Source organism: Neodiprion fabricii, chromosome 7 (assembly GCF_021155785.1).
Source record: "Neodiprion fabricii isolate iyNeoFabr1 chromosome 7, iyNeoFabr1.1, whole genome shotgun sequence".
NCBI classification, from domain to species: Eukaryota; Metazoa; Arthropoda; class Insecta; order Hymenoptera; family Diprionidae; genus Neodiprion; species Neodiprion fabricii.
Window position 1 is genome coordinate 21,664,637 of NC_060245.1, and position 25,895 is coordinate 21,690,531.

The following is a 25,895-nucleotide window of genomic DNA, read 5'->3' on the forward strand; positions in this document are numbered from 1 at the left end:
TTTTCAAGTATTCGGTTAATCTGGATAATATTACATGAATCAATTCCGGAAAATTGGAGTTTTCGGGTCCATGATGACGAAAAAAAGGTTTTCAAAACGCCATTTTGAATTTTTTCGATCTAAAATTCGTGGCTTTCAAAAAACACTGGAACAGATTTATTCAGAGAGACTGTGATAAATTTGCAGAATTTCTCCCGTCTTGACGATAATTTACAAGTTTGAAAAACGAGAAGCTGCAGAGAATGAGAAAAAAAAAAAAGAATAAGGATCAAACCGACACGAGAGTTTCACAGATCTTCTTCGACCTTTACATCCGATGTAAATTCGATGCATTTTACTAACGAGACCGGAAATTTCTCCAAAAGACGATCCGTAATCCATAAATTACGTGTCGTTGGGAAATTGGTAGCCGTATAATAAAAAGCATGATGAAATTCGTTCAATAGAGTTCAACCTTGAGCTGAATAAAGGTATATATATAGTATATATATATATATATGTATACATTGAATGCCTCAGACCGAAACGAAGCAATTTAACGAAAAATCCTTCGATTGCAAAATCATTTTTCGAATTGTTATAATATAATTTTGAATATTCACGATACCTGTTCTATAATTAATTCGTCAGTTTCGCGAGTCGGGTGATAAAAGAAAACAAAAATGTTCATTTATCGGGTGATTTATCAATTGAAAAAATATTTGACCGTTCGATACTTGTACAGTTTAAGAGACGAGTTTGATACAGGAAAACAGGACTCGGTTTTTTAGTGAAATCTTTTCGATAATTCAGTTTTAATATGGTCAATTCCTCGATGGCGCGTCCTTGACGATTTGCGAACCTTGTCGAATCCTTGAGTTTGCCGATGCAACTATTAATCGGAAACAATGGCCTGAAACGTCGATCGAGGACAAGTTTATGCGCGGGAGGCTAAGAATGACGAAAAGTAATCAATTTTCTATTAAATCGATTATTTTTTTTCGGATGAATCGAGTAGAATCGATTATTTTTCGAACTCTATCAATCGACACATTTGATTAGTTTTCCTCGCGATCGTTTTTTGTTTCCTGCTCGTATAAAGGACGCATTGCAATATCAATTTATGCGATTAAAGTACCGATTATTATCATTGTCTTACATACCAATTACCAATTTGACATAATAAGTGAACGACAAATGAATATTTTCACCTAAAATTGAAAAATATTTTCAATGAAACTACAAACTATCGAAATAAAACTTTTCCGCTATCAAGACTGCATATTGAAATTTACGAGATTTTGGTTTCGAATGCGCCGTTTCAAAAAAAAAAGTTACAAAATATTGGATTAATCGATTCATTTTTACCAATGTAATCGAATCGCGTTCGATTATTTCTAGCTTAGTAGACATCGCGTTTAAAACAAAACGCCCGTTTTATTACCAAGCCTGCAAGCAGCCTTCCGAAAAATGGATGGATGCCCGTGTAATGTAACCATTGGAGAGAAATTATTTGACAGGTGAAATAGACGCTCTGTTACTTGACCTCGACTAACGTCTTCGCATTATTCAAAAGCATCGACTCGAACACGCACGATATTCCCATTTATCAACGCGGCTTCACGAGACCTCATTTATGCGACTACTAAAAGCGAATTTTCACCCTCCTCACCCTCCTGGCCGTGAATATTTTTTACTCTTCTCTTCTTCTCCCTCCTTCCGACATCGTCTTCCCAGAGATAAAAGTGCGAAATCGTATCTCGGACAGACCGTCGTGCAATTTCTTACGCGTAAACGATTTGAATCTGTGTACATACATATATTCGCTCCTTTTTTTATCTAATTGTTATTTTTTTTGTTTTTTGAAGTACTCATATTTTAGAATCCTTCTTTAAAACTCTCCTCGCGAATACAATTTTGAAATGATAATCGAATTCAAGCCTGATCAAAGGTTCGATTTCTTTGAATAATGTATCAGACAAACGAAGAAGCTTGATTGCAATCCCGAAGAATTAGCCGCCGAGTTAAGAGAAGAAAGCAATTCCGTCTAATTATTATGATTGGATGTACTTACACAAAAGTGTGAATAAATTGGGATCCATTGTCCCAAGTAAATCGTTGCTCAGACCTCCTGAAACATGAAAAACGAAACACGTGGATTAATAAAAAAAAATATAAGGAATAATTATCGATAAAGGAGAAAATAATAATAATAATAATAATATTAATAATAATAAAAAGGGCGCACGTCTCTTCTTCCCCCCTTGAAGGTGTCCATATTTACTCTTGTCGATATCGAATTACACAAAATATGCGCATACAAATAAATGACGATTTATTATTCATCAGCCAGAGGAAGGTTCGATTGTTCGTTGAGAATAATGGTTCGGTTAGAATCGGTATTGCGGCCGTTACAGGCAAACGAAATACGGCATCGCTGTAACAATGGCGGTTTTAGCTGGCGCGGCGCCTCAAAGTGCTCGAGACGATTTCGGAACAATTGGAACAATCGAAATCCCATGCATAGGTACATATAATTATCAACGCCTCGTGTTTTCGCCCGGAATTAGCATAAGAGGATTGCAATTAAGACCCGGGGAAACCGGCTTTGTTAAATTATTCAACTTGGTCCCAACAATTCGTCTCGCTTGGTAATAATTCGGATTATACACGTACACTCGGCACGCTAAGTATGCGGATGCTGTTTCGATAGATCGTTACGAAATCGAGAAAACTGAAGCTGAACCAATCGATCGTCGTATTGTTCAATTTGCATGCTGAGAAAAATTTCATTCGTTACGGTAACTAGAAAAATTCAGTAAAACAGGTATCGTTAACAAAAAGTGTTTGAACATTGTTGGGATTACGAAAAACGAGGCACGCCTAAACATTTTGCGATATTGTCGATCCTTTTTTCGGTAATTGCAACGCAAAATCAGTTTGTGAGGTTTACTATACTTTTTTAATTAAACGAGGCTTTAACGTCAATTTATTCTTGCACGAGCGTTAAATTTTCGCAACGGTTGCAAGAAAATATAGCAACAGCGATCGTAATGAGAAAGAACAATAACGGATACTAGAATTTCCGGTAACGGTTAGAAAACTAATTTTCATTTTCTACCTAGAACTGTATTTTGTCGATTGTGGTAAAAAAATGAAAATAGTTAAGGACTGAGCGGTAACCGGAACTAAAAACTTCCCCCAATGTAAAAACCGACTTTCTGGCCAAGTTGTTTTTCGTTTTTTATTTCTCTGTGTTCGTGTTCAATCAAAAATTAAGAGGGGCCTTAATTTCGGTCAAAATTCATAATCGCTTATACACTTGAAACGTGTCTCTTACAGTTTTTTTTTTTTTTTATTTTGAATCACCGCGAATCTCTGTTCGATTTTCGACATCGTTAATCGTGTACGTTTATTGAAAAACTGCATTAAAAATTACAAGCGTCTATTAATCAATGACAATGGAATAAGATTTGGAACAAGAAAAAACCAAAACAAAAAAAAAAACGAGCGCGGGACATTTAGCGAATAATTGATAGTTCTCAACAATGTTTTGAGAAATACATTTGTAATCGGTTTTTAAGCGTTGCGTAAAGACGAGTAAAGCGTTTCTGCCTTGAGTGAATTATAATTATACACAACGATATTGCGCATCGTTTATTCTTTAGGCGTATAATTTTCGTACAGGAATAAATCTGGCGTCGCTTCAATTTCGCACGATTCTTATAAACGATGTATAATAAATCCTCCCGTTCCCCGTTGCAAGATTTATCATTAGATGCAACCGCGGGACTTTCACATTATTCCGCAATAACAATTATTAGAATATAAACGTCGAATGCGGGGTAAATGTGTCGTCTCGTCATCGGCCGATCCCCGCAAAATGATTAATGAAAACGATCAGTGAATTTGAACGACACGTATACGAGGTATAGTATTATTACATATATTCAATCCCTGCGGCGTGCCGTTGTTATTATACAAACGATAATTAACAGCAAAAACGACATTTATCCGTTTCGACATCGTTTCGAACATTGTTTAAGCCCTTGTTTAAAATCTTCGTAACGTTGAATCGGCGCTTCTTACGGTACGAAGTGCGGACCTCAAGGGCCGATCGATATAGATCGGTATCAAACGCCGAATGCCCGACCGGATACCGCAAAAACCCGTCGAGTCGTATAGAATATCAGAAATAAAGATAATGATACGTGCGAGGAAAATGATTGCGTCTGCAACGTTGTGAAAGCGGCGTAGAATCGAGCCTGGATCGAGAAATTAAACCTAAGCGCGTGTAATTGTAAGAGAAAAATTATATCGATACATCCGATTGTGAGATAAGAGAACAAGTGCGTCGAGGCGAAATGAAGTGGAAAAATAATAATTGTACGTATTCGTTGATCACACGCACGTCGGTAAGAGCGTGGGATATTTTGAAACCACGTATTATAAACGAATTCGTATGATTATAAACAGTGAAAGCAGTCGATTATGATTATTCGCACTGTACAAGCACGACATGAGATGGGAAAACAAAGTTCGCTTACAATTAGGGTGTGGATAAATAAATAAACAAATGATCAACTACGATAATATTAGCATTGTGCCACCAAAATTTACACTAATTTATTGACAAATATTACGTATTGTTAAAAATTATTTAATCTGAAGTTAATGTAAGAAAGGTGAATTCAATTGAATCGTTTTGCATTTCTTATGTATTCCTTAAAAAATTTGCCAACTCCTAGATTAAATTTGGCGCAAGAATTGATTAAATACGGTTAAAATTTTATTCCAATAAACATCAACTGATTAGTGTAAATTGGGTCGAATTAAATTGTATAAAATTGAAACCGTTACTATCAGCCGAAATAGCTCAGTTGGGAGAGCGTTAGACTGAAGATCTAAATGTCCCCGGTTCAATCCCGGGTTTCGGCAGTCGATTTTTTTTTTTTTCTATTTTGCAATTTGCTCAACACACGTTATTTTCACCGGAGCATATAATAAACTATCACGATTTGAAAAACAATTATCATCGCACTTACGTATAATAACATTGAATTGTAAATAATTTTACAAGGTACAATTGCCAATGTTTTTTTTTTTTTTTTTGTTTATATTTTTCTTCACAAAAATATGATTAAAAAAAAAAAAAAAAAAAAAAATAAAATGAAAATTCCTGTCAAGACGAGCGGGAAAAATTACCATTAGAATTGGGAGATATACGGTTATTTGAAATATTTCTCTATCGTAGGCGAGATTCGCGAATGCATCGGTGGAAAATTCTTAGGACGAATCAGATTTCCTTTAATCAAGCGGATCGCGGAGTGCATGTACATCAGCCTAGAGAAAGATATCTCCGGTTCTGATTACGCTTGGGAAATCAATTCGAGTGTCTTTTACAGGCAGATCATCATCGCGATTATTAGATGAGGTTGACGAGGTTACGAAGTCCGCAATTAATAATCCCGCTGATCGTGGATTCAACGCTACGGCGCGTAATCGCAATGTCGATTTGGGTGCAGTCATATATACGTATGTATATATATATAAAGAATTTTAGTGTACACGCGATTACAAGGATTCAAGATTTCATAAAGATTTTACAAGATTTAATGAGACTCTGATAAATTTCCAGGGACTTCGAAGGATTTCAAGTGATTTCAAAAGGTTTCATAAGACGTAAAGTAATTTCAAACGATTTCATGGATTTCCGAAAATTTCAAGGATTTCAAAGAATTAAGGATTTCAAATAATTTCAAAAGGATTCGTAAGATGTAAAGTAATTTTGTACGATTTTATAGATCAGTAAAGATTTCAGTGATTTTGACAGAATTTCAAGCGAGTACAATGGATTTCAAAAAATTTCAAAGGATTTAAAAATGCATCAAATTATTTTAAAATATTTCACCAGATTTTAAACGAGTTCACAGGTTTTCAGAAATTGCGAAGATTTCAAAGATTTCAAAAGATTTCAAAAGGATTACAAAAGATTTCAAGTGATTTCAAAGTAATTTCAAGGGATTTCAAAAGACACTAAAGAATTTTAAAAGATTTCAATCGTTTCAATAAAATTTCGGATAATTTTAAATGATTTCATGGGATTACAAAAATTTCAAGAATTTCAAAAGATTCACGTAGGGTTGTACAGCAGATTTCGCAAGTGACCGAAATCTTGCAACGAAGTAATTAACAAACAAACGAGAATGTAAAAAATGGTAAGCGAGCAGACGGGATTTAAGGCGGCGGAAGAGACCGAAGATGCAGAATCCGAGAGGCGGAAATGAAATTGCGGAAACCGCGAGCACTTTGGAAGTTCGCGGTAATGCGGCGGTTTAGTTGCGGAATTAACAATGGGAAACTAGGCTACAACGTTACAAGTTCGGTAGGCTCCAGGTGCTCTCGGCGTCAAAACTAATTACGAGTTTATACCCAGACGACGGATGGATCAAGTCGAGATATATCATTTTCTTACTCTAATTGCGCGGATATATAAGTCATTCCCGGCGTGTCTTGGGTATGCGTGAATTAATAAGGAAAAATTAGGAGAATCGAACGAAATTATTCTCATATTGACTATTGCTGATTATCGTTGTTTTCTTTCCATTTGAAAAAATTCATCTTTGATTCCCTTTTTTACCATCAAATTTTATCAGATATCGAACAAATGTGTTTTCATACGTTTGCATGTTTCTGAAAACGAGTATTGTCCACCACCTTATTACGATTTGTAATCGATTACATTTTCAAGTAAGCTACAAATTAAGCGTTACCATTTTTTAATCAGAGATAAAAACAAAAATACTAGTTGAAGTTTTTGTCTCTTAGTCAGAGTGAGATATGAAATGCAAATTATAACACTCGATGTTTCGTAATTGCGAAATAGCCAAATGGAAAATAAAAAATACAGCAAAATACAAATTGTTTTTGTATATTTCAATTGACAGGAAATAGAATAAGAATTAAAATTGCATTTCGTTATTTTGAATTGAAAAAAAATTGAGTTAATATTATATAATTTTATATTTTGCCAACCGCGGTAAAATAAAAATTTAATATAATTTGTATTGCGCAAGTCGGACAAAATAAAATACGAATAACATTATTTTATTATAATTAGCACCGAATAAAATACCAATTACGGTGTAAACGTAATTTGTACAATTTCATTGCGGTCTAAATTACAAATCACATTTGTAATTTGTACACATTTTGATCGACTAATTACAATTTTACGAAACGCTGTTTTCAACCATCTAACCAAAATTGCACAGTTTATAAAGCAATTTTAAACCGTGGTTTATTAAAATTTCAAATTGAATCTCATCATCAATTTAGAAATTCAAACGATGCCTTTTTAAAGAATTTAAATTTTAAAACTGTGGTTTTTTGTACAGACCGATTGTTAATTTTTGCTACAATGATCGCGTTACAAGATTGAAATTTTCACGCCATCGTTGAATACAATTAATTCCTTCGCAAATAAATAATTGCGTCCTCTCGCAAAGTGGAAATTAAATTTTCCCGAATCGTTTGATCCACAGGCTACAACTTCCGGCGCGTAAATAATTGAGAGTGGGTAATAAGATTATCGATCTTGACGAAGTGAAGCGACTCACACACGTACATGTACATATATATATATATATATATATATATATATATATATATATATATATATATATATATGTATATATATATTTATATATATTTTTTATGCAGGTGATAGACGCGAATGGAGAAGTGCAGTAATGTCGTGGTGAGCAAAATACTTACTCGAGGGTTTCCGCAGGAGCGGGCGCCGAACCGAACCCAATTTACAAACTTGAATAATTGGATTCACCGAGCATGAAATATACATATATCAATATTATGTCTGTATACTCCTCGCAATAATTTAATAATCCACGTTACGCAAGCGTCAATCATTCGATTGTTGTGAATTTGGCAAACATGCATTGCACGATTTTCCCTTTAAAAAACGAAATAATAAATAAAGCTCGACGTAATTTTCTACAAATCATATTTTAGACCTATGCAATTTGAATAATTTTGTCGCCTGTACGCGGGAATATTTATCACGCTAGGAAACAAAAAAAGAAGACAAGTTGAGTAAAAAAGAAAAACTTTGTATTTAGTTCAGATTTTTGAGAATAATAATTTTTTCAAAATCTAATTTCCGTACAGATATTTGATAATTTTAGAAAAAACGTTTATGTGAAACTCTTTTTCGTATACCGACGTCAACCGGTTAAGAAGAATAATTGTAAAAATCTGAGAATTAGGAAGGAGTGAATTTAAACTCAAATGAAATTATCCACGACAGGCAGCAACGATTATATATTAAGTATAATATGAAAATACACCGTATGCGGTGTAAGAGAGAAAAGGGAGAGAGAGGCTCTGTTTACCCGTAACAAAGATATAATTAGGAGAAAGTGCTACGTATAAGCGTTGAACTATCTTTAATGGTTAGAAGGATAATTGTTGAAAATTGTTAGCATGAATACGGCTCATTACCGCATGTATCACGTGTCACAGGACAGCTGCACATGATGCACACTTTTAATAATTATCTGCGAACAAACCTGCATAAATTACAAACACTCGACTCGAAGTGAAAAAAAAAAAAAAAAAAAAAAATTGACGTCAAAAAAGGTCCAATTCTCTTAATCACGTCAGCGAGATGAGCAACAAATTGTCACAATCGTATGTTTATTTTCATTTTTTTTTTCTTTAACTATACAATTAAAAACATCAGCGAAATATTCTTTGGTTTTTTTTTTCTGTTTCCCTTAATTTTTGCCACTCGAACCCATTTTTTTTTTTTTTTCTTAACGAATTCTTTTATCGTCGGTTACGTTCTGTTTTTCACATTGCAAATTTAACCGCGAACGTACGATGTGTAGATAAATATTAATACAACTGTTAATTTTGATAATTACCGCATAATTCGTTACGCGGTGCTATTAATTATGTTACGGTACTCCGCGGCGTCGTTTAATTATATTTATTATAAATAATTACACGACCCGCAGCGCGTAGAAATTACATTGCCGATTGTTTCTATTTTTTTTTTTTTTTTTCGAGCTGTTTTTGCTCCGGTTTATTTTCACCGACGAAAAACGGACGTCACCCCTTTTATATTGTCACAATTACGATATAATTGGCGATTTTTTGGCACCCGCGGTTTTTAATTGCAGGTCGGTTCAACCTCGCCGACGTCTTTTTTTTTTTTTCTTATCTTCTCTTCTCACATAAAACGTATATATGTATACATATAAAGACAAAAAGTAAATTGTCAAATTAAAAAATATGGAAAAAATAAGATGACACGTGAAATAATTTACTTTCTTTGTGTTCGTTTCTCTGCGTCTCTGATCCGTTATTCACCGTCAATTTTCAACTGTTTTAAAAATGGAGACTGCGTCAGGGGGGGAAAAAAGTTAGTATCTAAGCGAATTTACCAAGGAAGTGTCGAAAGAAGAAGATGGAAGAGGGAGGCAAAATCTTGTTACGTACCAAACTTTCGTAACCTTCTATCAACGCCTGGTACTAGAGAGAGAGAGAGAGAGAGAGAGTGAGAGAGAGAGAGAGGAAAGTGAAGCGAAACTTGAAAAGGAAACAATATTTCTACGTGATTCGTACGATTTAAGGAAATTACAATAATCAAACTAGGGATTTGATCGGTGATTGCCAAAGAATGAGGGGAAAAATTCCGGGGGAAAAAGGATCAAGAGGATATCGACGAGCAATAAGATGGTAACATTGATCCAGGCGGATTGTCTCCGTAATTGAGCGATTAGCCCCGAGACTTTATTGCCATGGTGCATAATTTATATGCATATATATATATATATATATACACACACACGAGGCCAGTGTTTTTTTTTTAACTTAACTTTTTTTCTTTTCACATGCCCTCCGGAAACTTGATAGTTTTCAACCGCAAACGAATCCTCGTGAAACCGGAACTCGTTAGTAAAATTCTGAAAGATGAATCATCCGACTTGAATTTTTCAAACAGTCTATTAACCGAAATATCTTGAAAACTATGCAAGCTAGGAAGCTGTTTTTGGTTTCATTTATCAGACACGCAAATGTTCTTTTAAAAAAATATCGTGTCTGCTGCGTGAAATTATTTGTATCAGGTTAGAACACGGTTGAGATAAAAATTTACATGGTAATAAGCATCTTTTCACGTATTATTTCTGAAATCAAGAATTTGAAACTACGTTATCACGATACATATCTTTTTTTTTTTTTTCTACTAAAGTACTAATTTTGCAGACTTACATGCAAAATAACATCAATTGCTTCATAGATTTTTGAACATTGAGTAAATGTTTTGTTTCTTCATCTCATGCATTGATTTTCAATTTCACATCGATCCGTGATGATTTCATCGTATCGAATAAAACAACAATATTTTGTGATTGGCAGATATTGTGCAGAGTTAAAAAAAAAAAAGGTGAGTAAATTCGATTACTGCCAGCAGCTGAAATCGAAGAGAAACTCGCTAAATAAGGAATAATAACAACAATAATGATAATAATACTACCCAAATCCTCGGGCTACGAAAAAATACACATTTCGCATTAAACCTTGTTATATACGTTCAGGCAAAAATTCGGCCACACAGCGAGTCGTTTTTCTTCATTTTTATCGATCATTCGAGAGCGCAGTGCAGAGAAATGACTGTGATTGTCGTTTCGTCAATTAATCACACGTACACATGTATGTTTGTATTTATTTCCACATGACCCGCATGCAGCGAAATCGTGTCAATAAATAAATATATATATATATATAAAAAATACAGATAGATTTGGTTTTTGCCACTGTTATCCTCCCCTCCCCTCCCTGTTTTGCCGAAATAACTCGCAACGCTAAAAGAAGCTCTCTCCGCGCAGCGAATTTCAATCTGCGCTAAATTGATTGAATATGCGACGATAGAATTTTTTCGCCCCTAGAGGATTCAAAAAATACGGTGAAAAATTTTGTCGCAGTGTGAAAAAAAAATTTCCACACGCGTACGGTTGTGGAAATTTTTCGTATTAAACGGCAGGCGATGATTCAATAGCGTGCGAAACGCGGAGAAGGAAAGTGAAGATGATCGAACCTACATCGTTAAGTGAAAGTCACGAAGACGTGTGATTGTGATTGACTTTCTCGGACATCGAAAAGTCGATGACTATTGTATTATATACACGTATATATATACGTGATATAGGGAATTGACGCTAAACATCGTCTATAAACCAACATTATCATTATATTTATCATCTATTATATTCCGCACAAAATTTCTCTCAATGATATTTTGATGATTTTATTTATTTGTTTATTTTTGTTTTTTCTTATTTTGGAAGATCTTTAGAACATTATTTTTTATCCCATGTTGCATTGTACTCGTCGTTTTGTTTATTGTTTCATGTATATTCTAAAATTATCAACACGATTCAGAAATTAACGTTTTGCAATGAAACAAAATTACAAGCATCGAGTAATGAGATTTAATCGATTCATCGACCATTAGTGGTTGTTATAGTAATTTAATAATCAATCGTGACGAAATTACTGCGTTGTGAAATCGATGGATTCTCAGATATCGAAGAGAATATTTGTGAAAAATGTTATCCTTTATTGTTTCCGTTCAGCTGACATCGGAGATTCAATTTCTATTCGATAATGAAAAATGTATATTTAAAAAAGGCTTCGCCGTCTCTTTGCTTTTGATAATTTTAAAAAATTCGTCACGTCTATAGACACCCTCGGTGATTTTATTTCTTCCTTTTTAATATCTTCTTTTTTCGTTCCATCGATATATCAGTAGGGTAGAAAAAGATGTTGTATACTTTCGAACGCAATTTCGCCCGCATGAAAGAAGGAATTAAATTTCTAAAGTCAATTTGCTTCTGCCGCGCGTGAAGCGATAATTCGATTATTGAAAAAGCGAAGAATCTTCCCCGTTACAGCGGTGTACAAAGTTACGAGGGTAAATTTGCCCTTTACTGTACCTCAAGATGGTTAAAAATAAACAAAAAAATAAAATAATAAAAAAATGATAAAAAAAAAGTAGAAGAAGAAGAAGAAGAATGAAAATTAAAATGAAAGAAACGCGTTCATGAAATTTTTATCAATTCTTTCTTTATAGTTTGCAGTTTGAGTTTTTTTTTTTTTTTTTTTTCTGTTTCCGGAAATGATATAATTTAAGCAGTTTCTTCGATTTATTCGAGTATATTTGCTTGCTTATACGTTTATACATAAATATATATATATATATATATATATATATATATATATCTCTATTTATATGCAAAGATAATTTACATATAATTATACACCTCTAATTAATCACCGACTGTATAAAAAATCGTCCGTTAACGAGATAAGTGACGTGAATTCCGCAATGAGATTTTAATTTTTGATTTACAATTACGAACAATTGTATAAAGATACTGTGAAAACACCGTTTTTATATTCCACGCATCCCGATCCTAAGCCAGGCGTAAAAAAAATTTAATCCCTCCCATGCATAACTTGCAACGATCATGTATAGCAAACACGGCGTTACATCCGGTCCAGGAATTTCAATTAACTCTTTTCCCCGGCGATGATCGACCGAACAAACGTCTAAGCTCGAAACACGGACGAAAAAGAAAATTAAACCAAAACGTAATAAAATGTGGAACACGCGGTCATCGTGTTTAATTACTACGATCCATTTTTTATTTTTTATTTTACCTCGGACCAAAAAAACTTGACGCTACATTATAAATTCGACTAATGCGGTCTCTGACCTGCAATAAAATTCCTTATCGCGCTCTTCAATCCTAACAATTTGTGTCGGTTGGTTGGAATTTTAAAGCTATATTTATTATTCGTTGAGAGTTTTTTTTACAAAATTTTTTTCTTTCATTTTATTACACGTTGACACTTTCCGCAGAAAGTATAAAATTCTGATATTATAATTTTGTTGCAATAATTTGAATTCGTTTTATATCAATTACCTTCTTCGGTATCTTTTCTCTTCCTCTCTCTCTCTCTCTCTCTCTCTCTCTCTCTCTCTCTCTCTGTGTAAAGATCGCAGGTAATTGTGTGGTTCTTTGAAAAAAAAAAAAAATTTGAACGCAGTCCACTTACGTTGAAAAATAAAAGTGCGCATTGCACAGAGAGGAGAGACGGACGCGATAACTTTCCTCATTTTTCACATTTATACACCTACCTAGGTACAAACCGCTGCACTAAATGCAATTACGGTGTTTCCCTCTACAGACGTAGAATAGAAGCGGAAGGAATTCAGGTGCAGGAATTCAGAATCGCGGTAGAAACCGGGTTTCAATTTATCCCCCCCCCCCCCCCTCCCCCCCCCCTTCCCATCTGGAGGCAATCTGCAAGATTTCTCGAGATAAAAACGCGAGATTCACTAGCTTTCTTTGAGACACGTGCTTCCTTTTCCTTCTTTATCTTCTTCCGCCTACTTTTATTTTTCACACCTTTTTCCTCCTCGAACGTTTTATTTTTCCCCCCTTATTTACGCCTCCGCTACGATATCTTATCCACAGGACTCCTTTTAACTTTTTACCAACGAGCTTCTTCCTTGGCAAATTTTTTCCGACGTGCCTGAACAATCGAAAAAAGAAAGAGAAAAAGATGGAGAGAAAAAAAAATAAAAAATAAATAAAAATTAAACTTGACCTTTCCTCCTGCAAAAATTTCAACTCGCGCGTTAAAAGCGATAAAAGATGATCGATTCAAATGACTTGCTGATATTTTTTTTTTGCCATCTATAGTACTCGGCTCAATTGATAAGAGGAATTCTTGCTCAGAGAGAGAGAGAGAGAGAAATGCTTTCCAATGAATCACGGATTTTCGGAATAGATTAAAATTTCAACATTGTTGAGATTCGATTAACGATAAATCGTCAGCGGTTGACTGGAATTGATCAATTAAAATTCCACCACATTGATTTCATTCTCTTTGTTGTTACATAATTGATTCGTGATTAAACCCTCTTGTATGCACGGCTTGAAACTGCCTGCAAACCTAAATACAATACGCATGCCGGACAAATCCTCGTCATTGAATTCAGTCTCAGCGAGTTTCGTAATTTTGACTCTTCGAGTCTTTGGTCAGTCGTTGTGTTGATAAATTCGGAATCCTGTAAGTTTTGAAAAAAGGCACGAGTCCGACGTTCGTAAAGCGAACTTTTTGATTCTTCGTTATTTTCGCGATTCAATATTTTGTCCTTCGTAATCTTCGTGGCTCTATGAAAAAAAAAAAAAAAAAAAAAACAGCCGGTATAAATTTATTTGTACATATTTGCCTTCGCAATTTAAATCTTTTCTACAAGACAACCCCTTACGCATTTTTCTCGTTTCTCTACGCTTTCAATCGACGGTAATTTGACTTTCGAAATTTTTTTACAAACCGTACCCCTGGCTTCTAAACTCGAGTTTATTCTTCATCCATATCATGTGTGTGGTGACACTCTATTTGCTCCGCAAATACAAACGCACCGATGATTTCATTAATTTTCTATCGCGGAGGTACAATGGACGCGTCGAGTTCTATTCACAATCAGTCCGCTGTCGGCATCCCGTAGGGAGAAAAAGAGACAGAGAGAGAGAGAGAGCGAGGAGGGGGGGAGGGGGGAGGAGGACAGAGAGATTAATTTAAACAGAGCTACCGGCTAGCAAGGATCTCCTTGCTTTGTACGAAACACAATGGACGATGAATAAGCTCTTGTTTCTATTTGTTTTTTAACTATTTATTGTTACTGTTTACCCGAGCTCCTCGATCGCTAAATCGAATTAGAAATCGTACTTGTTTTTTTTTTTTTTTTTTTTTCTCGTAAATCTTTCTTTCTTTCTCTCTTCCTCCAAAGGTCAACTATTACACATAAACAATGAGGACAATTTTCGGTAAAAACCGTTTAGCGAATTGAATCGGAATAATTAAAAACCGAATGTATCGAGAAAAAATAATACGCGGAATATCGAAAACTTTCAACTGTTTCGAACGTTTTTGAAACCATTCGCGTTTTGTAGCGTGATAAAAAAAGAAAAAAAAAATTATTGAAAAAATGGCAAAAATTTTGCCGATCGCAGCGAGTAAATAATTGATAAAAAAAAAAATAAAATAAATTCATGCAGACTTGTGAACCGTAATTGAACTATGCTAAGCGTGATTTCTTTTTTTTTTTTTCTCTCTCTCTCTTATTTTCTTTCCAGGGTTTGAGACGCAGGAAGAAAAAATCGTTGAATGTAGGATAAAAAATTACTAGTGTAATAAAAGTTTAGAAACTGTAGTGCGGTGATTAATTGAAGGTGGATAAATTCGCGGCCTGACCTAGTCTTAAATTTTAAGGTATATGTATGTTTGTATATATATGTATATACGTGATGTTAAATTCGGGACACGATGATCGTCTAATTCTTAAATAAAAAAAATTAGGAAGAAGAAAAAGAAGAAGAAGAAGAAGAGGAGAAAAAATGAAACGTAAGAGTAATATAAAAATAACGACGGTCGTAACAAAAAGAGTAATAAGAGGTATGAGAGAAAAAAAAAAAAAAGAAAAAAGAAGAAGATAAACGGAGTTAATTTAACGCGGAAATTGGCCTGGGAGTAAAAATATACAAGAACTGGAAGAGTAGAGTTTTTCCGTCTCTTCTCCGGTCTTTCCATATTTTTCATTCTTTTTCTTGGCCGCCGGAGGATTTATGAAATACAGTTTATCAAACCTTTTGAACAGTTTCGCCTTTCACCCGAGTTTGAATGGGCACACTTTATAATGTCTGTAATATCAACGTCAAACTGTGGCTACTTCACGTGTAAATACCGTGTGATGAATCCTTTGAAGACTCATCGCATTCCTGGCCCTAAAATCTCTGATTAATTTACCACCTTGGGATCTCGACGACCCGAGGAAAAATCAGCCCGCAAACCCAGATCTGGTTGAAAAAATAATGCAAGGAAAAAAAAGAAACGGTGAAAAAAAGAAAAAAGATGAGAAAAAAAAAAAAAGAAAAAGCACGTATCCTTGGGTCATTAGACCATTAAAAAATTACAACCCAATTGTTTCTAATCTTTCGAAACTTTTTTTTTCCTCATCTTTATCTTTTTTTTTTGTTCTCTCCGCGTTATTAATCGACGTCAATTTATTCGGTCACAAGAAAACAAAATATCAAAATTCACCTGCTGTGAAATTTTATTCACAACGGCGAGTGAATGACCTGGAAATGAGAAAAGAAGAGAAGAAAAAAAAAAAAAAAGAAAAAGAAAGAAAGAAAATCGCGTCTCGACTAAAAATTTGTGTTTTTCGACTCGTTCCTTTTTTCAATATTTTCCCGTCTCTTCGTAAAAATCATCAAATTCCAATATCCGTGTGACGGAATCGTGACGTAGTAAGCGACGTGCCCCGAAGCGGCTCGACTAACGCTAAATGTCAGCGCATCTTCAAGGGTCAACTTTCGCATTCGAGTTCCCGCGTTCTTCGCTCTCTCTCTCTCTCTCTCTCTCTCTCTGTCAGTGATAGCCGAGTGTAGGTGGACGTGAATTACCTGATTCTATCATAGCTCTGTGTGTGTGTGAGTGTGTATAAACAACCGATTGTAAAAATAATACTGTGCAACTAGCAGTAGAGACTCTACGAGTTGTTACAAACACGTCACGACAATCCCTGGCTCAATTTATAACTCGCACTATACTTACTGAATTCGCACACCGAATGAATATTCTAGACGCGTATTAGACGTGATTAATTTATAGAATAAGCGTGTAATTATCTAGATTTTATTTTATCGATCATTTTCGAGAGTTGAGGAGGAAAATTGAAGAAGGCTGTGAGTGTTATTTTATTCGATATATACATTAGACTGTATAAAAAAAATCGACTATTTGTTTGTTTTCGAAATTCAAGTCGAAAATATTTTTCCAAAAGACGAAAAAAAGATGTTGTCCAAGTTTCGGCTCTAATAATATTTAGAGGTGCAGAATCGCGACTTTTTATTTCCCATTTAAATAACATGCGAAATTTTTATTTTTTTTATTTCAACTTTGAAATTTTATAACTCATTAATGCATTAGTGTTATATTACTGATATCATTTTATGATAAATCTACTCATCCAAAATATATTTAAAATCCTTAAATATATATACATATATATGGGGGATTCCATACGAACCCAACAAACGGCCGATCCTCACCATTTCTGATTTTGTTCAAAGCTTTTTTTTTCTGCAATTGTTTCAACTCCGAAACACTACCTTGAATTTTTTCAGATTATTTATCCAGCTGGTTAATTATCTATAAATATTGATAGCGATTGTGAAAACGAACTTATTTAAGATTCTCAAAAAGTTTTACAAAAACTGTATTTTCTATTCCATACATTTCAACAGCAATATTTTTTTAAAACATTGTTTAAACGGTTCTGAAAATAGCCAAAAAAAAAATTGCTCAAAACTTGTATTTTTCAGTTCAAAAAATGTCTAAACCGGTTTCATTACGATATCGTTGAAAGAAAATTTGAACGTGCCAAAAAAAATAAACAAAAATCGCTCCATAACGAAACCGGTCTATAAATATTCCAAGTGAAAAACAGAAATTATGAAAATCTTTTGTAAATTTTCAGAGAGTAAATAATATTGGCTGTAATCTGTAGATCATAGTTTGACTTGAATGGAAAAAAGAGAAAAAATAAAATAAACAAAATTGACGAAAAATTTTCGAAACTGGTCTGCATTTGTGGTCAACGATTAAGAATCGTAAGACCGAGAATTGCGGAATCAAATTACAGGTTTTGCACGTGGCGTAGTACATTATTCATTAATTCCGACGGTATATGTGGGCCATTTTTTTATTTTCATCCACTTGGGAGATAAGTGGCATTTTGCATTAAAGCGATTATATACCTACTGCAATTTTCAGACGTGTATTTTGTAGGCATATAAGCCGGTTGTACGTACATACGTATAATCAGAATCACCGCCTATGATTAACGGATCAATCACTCGACTGGCCAGACGGACGAAAATATATTTAATCCATCGTCCCGTGATTCGCAAGCCGGATATATTTACAGTAATTACGATAATCCGAATAAGACAGCTTGATTGAGTCGCTTAAATTTTTGATGTCTTACAGGAGAAAGATGAAACAATAATATTGGTGAAAGTGGAAGAGAAAAAAAAATTTCAATTTTTTAACGAACGAATAAGGAGGGGGGGGGGATTAAGATCAGGAATAAAATGCATCTGCTGTCGTTATTTTGACGTTATTTTCACTTCTCTTTTATAGTGAGCGTAATAATTCGAATAAAACAACTTGATTAAACTTTTTAAATGTTTAACGACTTGTAGGAGAAAGATGAAAAAACATCGAAGGAATTAAAGGAGAGAGAAAAAAGAAGAAATTTTTCCAATGAAAAAATAGGGAGTTCGATATTAAAATCAGGAATAACACGAATATATATCGAATGTTGCTTTGACTTCATTTTTATTTATTTATTTATTTTTTTTCTTCTCTCTCTTTTACTTCGGAGAGGTAGGTATTCGTTATTTTTTCATCACCGCGTTTCTCAACGCGCAAACGCTGGCATACGTATAATAAGAAAAACCTTGCAGTAGGTACGTTTTAAAACAAGAAACTCTCCGTTATTCAAGTCTGTATGATTATTATTAAAGGATTACGAGTTCGGATGTACTTCCGCGGCGGCTGAAATCTTCCCACATACTAATTTACGCGCTCACAATCACGTCGAAACACGCGCACACGGCAAAGTGGAGAGAGAGAGAGAGAGAGAGAGAGAGAGAGAGAGAGAGAGAGAGAAACGAAACGGATTGCGGTATCCGGGGAAACAATGCGTCTTCTTATAGCGCAAGAAACCGATTCCCACATTATGCAAATTCTTTGCCATGAATCAAGTGTGCGTGAGCCGCTAACTTGCAGTTCTTTCTATATTTCGAACATCCTACCGACTCTCCAATTATCCAATCAGTGGCAGAAATTTCGTTGATCTACGTTATTTTTTTCTTTTTTTTCTTCAAAAGCAATTCGTTATCAATCGATAACACGAGTCAGCAAAAGGAAATTTTTTTTTACTTGCTTTCGGTTTGTATTTAATTGAACAAATTTTACCTTAGTCTTTTTTACGTTGATAAATAACACCGATAAACAAGAATCACGAGTCTCTGTTCTGGATGTCAAATTTTTGATGTTGTTTCACGTAATTGGTAAAAGAAAAAATGGTCTTGTTAGATAAAGTTTGCTTTTGTAAAGATCGGAACGATATTTCGGATTGAAAAAAAAAAAAAAAAAATCACACATTTTCTCCAAACATTTACTGTAAATAACAATTAATCACACTTCGGTTTCGCATTTGAATAACTTTTGTTCGAAAATTTTAATGTAAGACTGAAGTCTGTTTAACTTAAAATAATAATCATTCGCGACTTAATTTCGAAGGCTTTGAACAAGTATGTTATTTTTTTGCGAAGAGACGATACATGATCAAAATACGGAATTCGTATCGAGTGAATATCATCTGGTTTTTATTATCTGCGCTGTATCACGGCCTCTTCTTCAACGTATGTATAACCTTGGATTTTATTGCCTATAATTTGGAGAAAGCAGTTGCGTCGTTCGGCAGGAGAGTAAATATCGTTAGGTTACAATTTTGTCACGAAGATATTGAAGAATTTTCGTCGAATTTAAATTACAGATCAAGAGAAAAGGAAAGTAGTATCGAAAGTTATAGATGAATATAGATAGACGATTAAATAAATTGATAAATAAAATCGAGCGTGATTTATCAAGCGATATAATTTCAACTTTTTGATATTAATTCACAACGGATCAGCTTTTTTGCATAAATAACGTTACGAGTTTAGAATTCATTCGAAACATCGCATTTCATTCATTTTTTTTTTTCTTTTTCTTTACATCCATTTTCATTTTATCTCCGTCCAGCCTTTCATTTCCTCGTACAACTTCCGTTTCCGTATAAATGTACAGCTGTGTCAAAAACGCAGGCACGAATTTAAAGTGAGAAAGTTTCACCTCTCACCGATTTCGCATTTCGCATCTCTCTCGCATTCCAATAACCAAATTTTTATCAATTTTGACCTATTTGTTGAATACCGAATTATCCACGTTTAATGTCAGCGGCGCGGATCGTTAATCGCGGTCTTTAATCCACCCATCACGTTTTATTTATTTTTTTTTCTTCCTTTCTCAACATCACTTCTATCTCGACGGAATGACAAACTACCTTCTCTTCGTACCCACTTTTTCACAGCCTTCTAATCCCGTCACGGAATATCTAAAATTACGAATCCCGTTAGAAATTTTAAACCCAAAATTTAACCTAAAGCTTAATTAACTGACACGAAAAAAAAAAGAAAAAAAAATATTTCATCTGTTCCTAATATTCTTCGCAAGAATTCTTCGCAAAAAATATACATTTTATGTTAATTTATATTTTTTTCTCGAACAAGAATTGAAAATACATTTTTTTCACAAAAGTTTGATCGATCCTTTTTTCTTACTTATCGTTGTAAAATAACGCTGCGATTAATTATAATTCACACACGTAATTTTCAACATATTCTTTCGCTCGTCGTTAGCGGCGAGTGGAACGAACGGTTGATTTAGCTAACATATCGAATGCAACATGCAGCGCAAGTGTGTTTTTATTACGATGAACCTGCCCGAGAAATTTCCACACACTTCCCTCGAGCCGTAAAAGTTATACCGTCCATTGTGCATAATACGACTCTGCGCGTTACTGGTGTTGTAAAAATGCACTAATCATAATAAAAAAAAAAGAAAGAAAAAAAAAGAAATAAAGTCGAGAAAAAAAAATCAACAACGAGTACGGAAGTAAACGAGACGAGATTGATGGGAGTAAAAAAAAATGTAAAAACTTGCGCTTCTGATGCAAGACTTGGGCAACTTATCATTGATTATTTATAAAATGTTTGTGCCTTTAATCGTGAACGGATTGTTAAAATATGTATAAATTTTGTATCGCAAGATCAGAGCGTTCGATAATATTTATGTGATGTTTTATTTTCTTACAACCGTCATCTCGATTGAGATGAACGATTTTTTTTTTTTTTTTTTTTTTCGTCATTGGAGTTATACCTTTTATGGTTACGGATAAATGGTTGACGATAGGTTATGAAGGAGATGATTTACTTGGAACGAAAATTTTATTCTCTGTCTTAAGGTTGGTGTACCCGGCATGACTATAAAGTAAATCCCTGCGGACACACAGGTGACATTAAAGATTACGGCTGGCCCCTTTGCAGCATAGCGAAACTGGCAAATCGTTATTTGTTATTGCCTTGTTCTCGAGAAGGTAAAGTGTAAGAGGAAAAGAAAAAAAAAAAAGAGGTACAAGAAGAAGAAGAAGAAGAGAAACTCCTTGAAGTCAAAGGAAAAAGAGAATAAAAGGCGGAATGCAAACGTAGAAAGAAATCGGAAAACTTTCTTCGAGAAGCTGAAGAATTTTCTCATTTCCCGCTGAATTTCCTTCCTTCCATTAGATATTGATTCTAAGTATCGCATTTCCATTTTGTAAACGGGAGTTTTTGATTATCTTAAGGTTTTCAAAAATGGGAAAAATTTTTTTCCCCAAAATTTTGCGGAAAATAATTGATAAAATTTAACTGTTACATTTCAGGGCAAATTAATGAACTTTAGCGTAACAAAATTTTTGACGCGATTGAAGAAAAGAAACATAAAACAACGAAATGTCGGAAAATGAATCAATCTACTCGAAAAATCACAACTCACTAATTTTTCAATATCTCTGAGCTAAAAATTGACCGAGTGTAAACTATCGAGAAAAAAAATTGTTCGAGTTACTGCGCGATGGAATAAAAATTTCTAGATATTTACCGTTAGAAAATAGTTATCAAATAACGAAGTTGGGTTGCAAATTCACAAATTCTTTGCAGTGACGTAAACAACTGCATATTTGTCTTAAATCAAACACAAAAATGTTTGACGTAACGAAAATTTATAAGAAAAACCAGAAAAAAGTAATTCGAATTTACTAAATTATGTGGTAAATTTGTTCTATTCGTAAACTGAATATCTGTAAATTCACTCTTCCCTATCCGCACAGAAATTTTTTGTTCCGGTTACCGATCGGTCCTTAATTATTTTAATTTTTTACCACGATCGACAAATATAGTTCTAGGTAGAAAATGAAAATTAGTTTTCCAACTGTTACCGGAAAGTCTAGTATCCGTTACTATTCTTTCTCATCCCGATCGCTGTTGCTATATTTTCTTGCAACCGTTGCGAAAATTTAACGCTCGTGCAAGAATAAATTGACGTTAAAGCCTCGTTAAACTAAAAAAGTAGATTAAACCTCGCAAACTGATTTTGCGTTGCAATTACCGAAAAAAGGATCGACAATATCGCAAAATGTTTAGGCGTGCCTCGTTTTTCGTAATCCCAACAATGTTCAAACAGTTTTTGTTAACGACGCCTGTTTCACTGAATTTTTCTAGTCACTGTAACAAATGAAATTTTTCTCAGTGCGAACAGGAAATTTCCATCGGTAAATATTTAACAGTGTAAGCGCAAGGATTAAGAACAAATCCGTGATGCGTCGGTGTGTATAAATCGGGAGTTGATCATTGGACCCAAACTAATTACTACCCTCGCAGAGAATGCTTTGTGAAGTTGGCAGGGAAGTTTTCAATGCTCCTAATGAGCCCGCGGCCGACAAAATGTTGTTCGTTCCACTTAGCAGCGGCACCGGCAACCGCGTTAATTAACGGTTTAGATGATCCGAGGAATTTTCACAACACCGCGGTTCCCGAATCCCTCCCCCGAGATAATTAGTTTTCCATCCGAAATCAAGCCTCAAAGGGTACGGCATAATTCAATACCCCGACTTCCTCCTTCCGTCAACACCGGCTGCACACCCGTGGATTTATCCTCATCGATCCCGACCCAGATTCGAATATTCCCCAAGCCTGTGGAGGATCCGCATGACGCGACGTCGGCGAAAAATTTCAATAAAGATAATTCGCATTTATCATATTTATACATTTTCGCCAGCATTTTTATCTCGCTTTTGTGATAAAGATAATATTTTCATATAATTTCGGCAATTTTATAACAGAACGTCGCAAGATTTCGAAGCACCGCTGTTTTTGTTTCTTTTTTTGCGGACAATTTTTTTACCACCTTTTGCGGTTATTGATTATTTATTTATTTATTTATTTATTTTTTCTGGCTACCGTTTAACTCAAATTTGATTATCCTTGTGGAGAATTTCAGTGAATCAATTCAGTATCGAAATTTTGGAAACAAAATCCCAAATGTATAATACGCAAATATTCGGGCTGTTTATAATTTTGGAAAATATCAGTTGATCGGTAAAGTTGGAAAATAAAGTGGAAAAATCGTAGTTTGGTCAACAAATACCAAATTTATGAATTTCTTGACGTTGCTGTTCAAGGTTTTGGTGACTTTTTTTTTTTTTTTTGAAAGTCGAATTTGATGCTTATACTCTCGAAATTAAGTGAATATTGAGTATAAGAATTTCGGTATCGAATTCTCCAATTCAAAACGCATAATCGTATTGCTTATAAATTCTCAAAATATTAGCTGTTTGAAAAAATTCGAAGAAGAAACCGCAGGAATAGCGATTTTCACGGAATCAAATTTTATGAGAATTGCAAATACGAATTCTTGTTTTCCGAAACTAAAATTTGTATCTACAGGTGTAGGTTATCATTATTATATACGAGTATTGCAAAAAAACGTGATTTCTTGTCCTCAGAAGCTAAAATTTATTAAGTTTGTAGAAGACCATAAAAATTATCACCAAGTCAGAAAGGCAAAAATTAGATCGCATTTGAGCGTATAATATTACGACGAATGGATAAAAACCGAGGCACGGAGCGGTCGTTTCGATCTTGATAGCACAAAGCGGATTCGTGGCGATAGGTTTTGACGGGTGTTGGCGGAGTGGTAGCGGTAAAAGGCGGTGGCGGAAATGGTTGAATTCCCAAGTAATATCACGGCGTTGCAACAGCATGAATATTATACATATATATAAACCGACACAGCTGCAGCGTCTTGGTGAAATGAGAAACTTGAAGATGCGAAGCAACGCAGTGTCGTATAATTTTATTTAACGTTATTACGTCAATCTTCGATTTTTATTCATGAAAGGAACGACGGAGAGAGAGAGAGAGAGAGAGAGAGAGAGAGAAATAAAGAGGAAAGTGTGAAAATTTCGTTTGAAAAATTTATTGGACGTTTTTGTTTCTTTTTTTTTCGTAAAACGAATATCGTTGAAACAACGGTTTAAATACTGTTGTAATTTGAAAAGTGAAAATAGTTACGGACTGTAAAATAGCCGCAAAGGAGAGAAATTTTTCTCGGTGCATCCCGTGCGAGTAAAAACTGTGAGAATCGGTGCCGGAACTTTGCAAGTTCCGCAGTATTTCCAGATTCAATTTTCCACCACTCGTAACGCTCGATAAATATCAATTGCAGATTCGTTTGTATTCATGAGGGGCTCGCGCCGAATCGAAATTGAGCCGTTATAGCCGGCGGCCTCATCTCGAATAGCAAATAGTTTCAAAATTTAGAAAAAACGAATAGAAAACTAAAAATACATCGTTTACAATATTTGCCAAAAATTATCAAAACCCTGGTACGAAAATTGTACAGTTGTAACAATTCTTTTTCACCATCAGAGAAACTTCGAGTTGTATGTGTAACGCACACGCATTTTTGTGAAAAGTTGAAAATCAAAAAGTATTTTTCAAAATATGCTCCCGGGCGGGGTTGAAGTTCCAAATTTAAAAAGTTCCGAAAGTGCTTAATTCCGAGTTATTTGGTCGCGAAATTTGAAGCAAATGATTCAAACTTTGGAAAGCCGACGACTCAAGATTTTGAAATGCAAGATTTTGAAAATTCAACTTACGACAGAGCAGAATTCCGAAAAGTAAAGTTTCGATAGATTGAAATTTGGAAAATCAAAATATACTCACACGGCGTAATTTACTCGACGAGTTGGTGAAAAAAGTGAGAAAAACAAAACAAAGAAAGATCAAATTGGTGAAATTTCACAGAGCCAGAAATTCACGGAACTGAAAATCTTGGATCATTTGGAATTTCAATGTATCAGATTTTTAAATATTCTCATTCTGATTCTTTACTTCAAATTTCGCGCTTTCGGAACTTTTCAAATTCGGAATATCAACCCCGGCCCAAAGCTCCTCGCCGTGTGATTCTCCGATAAGAAATACCATGGAAATTCAGTTCGATCTGTTTTACCCGGCAATAATAATACACACGCATGTTTCCCCAAGAATTTTAGAACCAAGTTTAAAAAAACCTTTCGAAGATACATTTGTGAGTTTGAAAGCTTTCGAAATTCGCTACAAGCGCCTTGCAGCAGTCTATACAGCTACACCCATACAAACCGGTTGTTTACCCTACAAGTGCGGGGAGGATTACAGTCGAACAAGTTCCGAGAATATCGTAACTTCCGCTCGACTTCCTAGGACGTTATAGAGAAGGAGAAATGAAAATCCATAGCGCAAAGTAAACGGGAAATTGAAAAATGACCTGATTTTTCCGCAAGCTCGAAATACTTCAAAGCTTGCATGTTACGATTCAATTCGATCGATCGAGTCATTCTAATTAGAGGTAAAAAAAAGGGACCGGAAAGCGTCCGAATAAAAATTTGTAAAAAGAGAGAGAGAAGAAAAAAAACATAAAAAAAAAAAAATACTACTAAAAGCTTTTTTCCTTTCAATCGCGAACGTTTGCGAAAATTCCCGTATAATATTCATCGACGATGTAATATGTGAAATTAAATTTTTCGCAATCGTTCTCTGAAGCAACGTTGTCGTAAAGTTATCTCC

General features: G+C 34.5%; 1 protein-coding gene and 1 non-coding gene across 5 annotated transcripts in view; one reads left to right on the forward strand and one right to left on the reverse strand.

Moving 5' to 3' along the window:
• Positions 1-25,895, reverse strand: part of LOC124186104 (mucin-4) — a 102,986-nt gene that overhangs the window by 22,691 nt on the left and 54,400 nt on the right. For all 4 annotated transcript variants that reach the window (XM_046577498.1, XM_046577497.1, XM_046577499.1 and 1 more), the window contains one exon: positions 2,054-2,110. In XM_046577498.1, the coding sequence (XP_046433454.1) occupies positions 2,054-2,081 (28 nt within the window). In that variant the 5' untranslated portion in view covers positions 2,082-2,110. The remainder of the gene's footprint in view (positions 1-2,053; positions 2,111-25,895) is intronic.
• On the forward strand, positions 4,845-4,917 carry Trnaf-gaa. The gene has a single exon. It is a non-coding gene; the product is annotated as a tRNA-Phe (tRNA).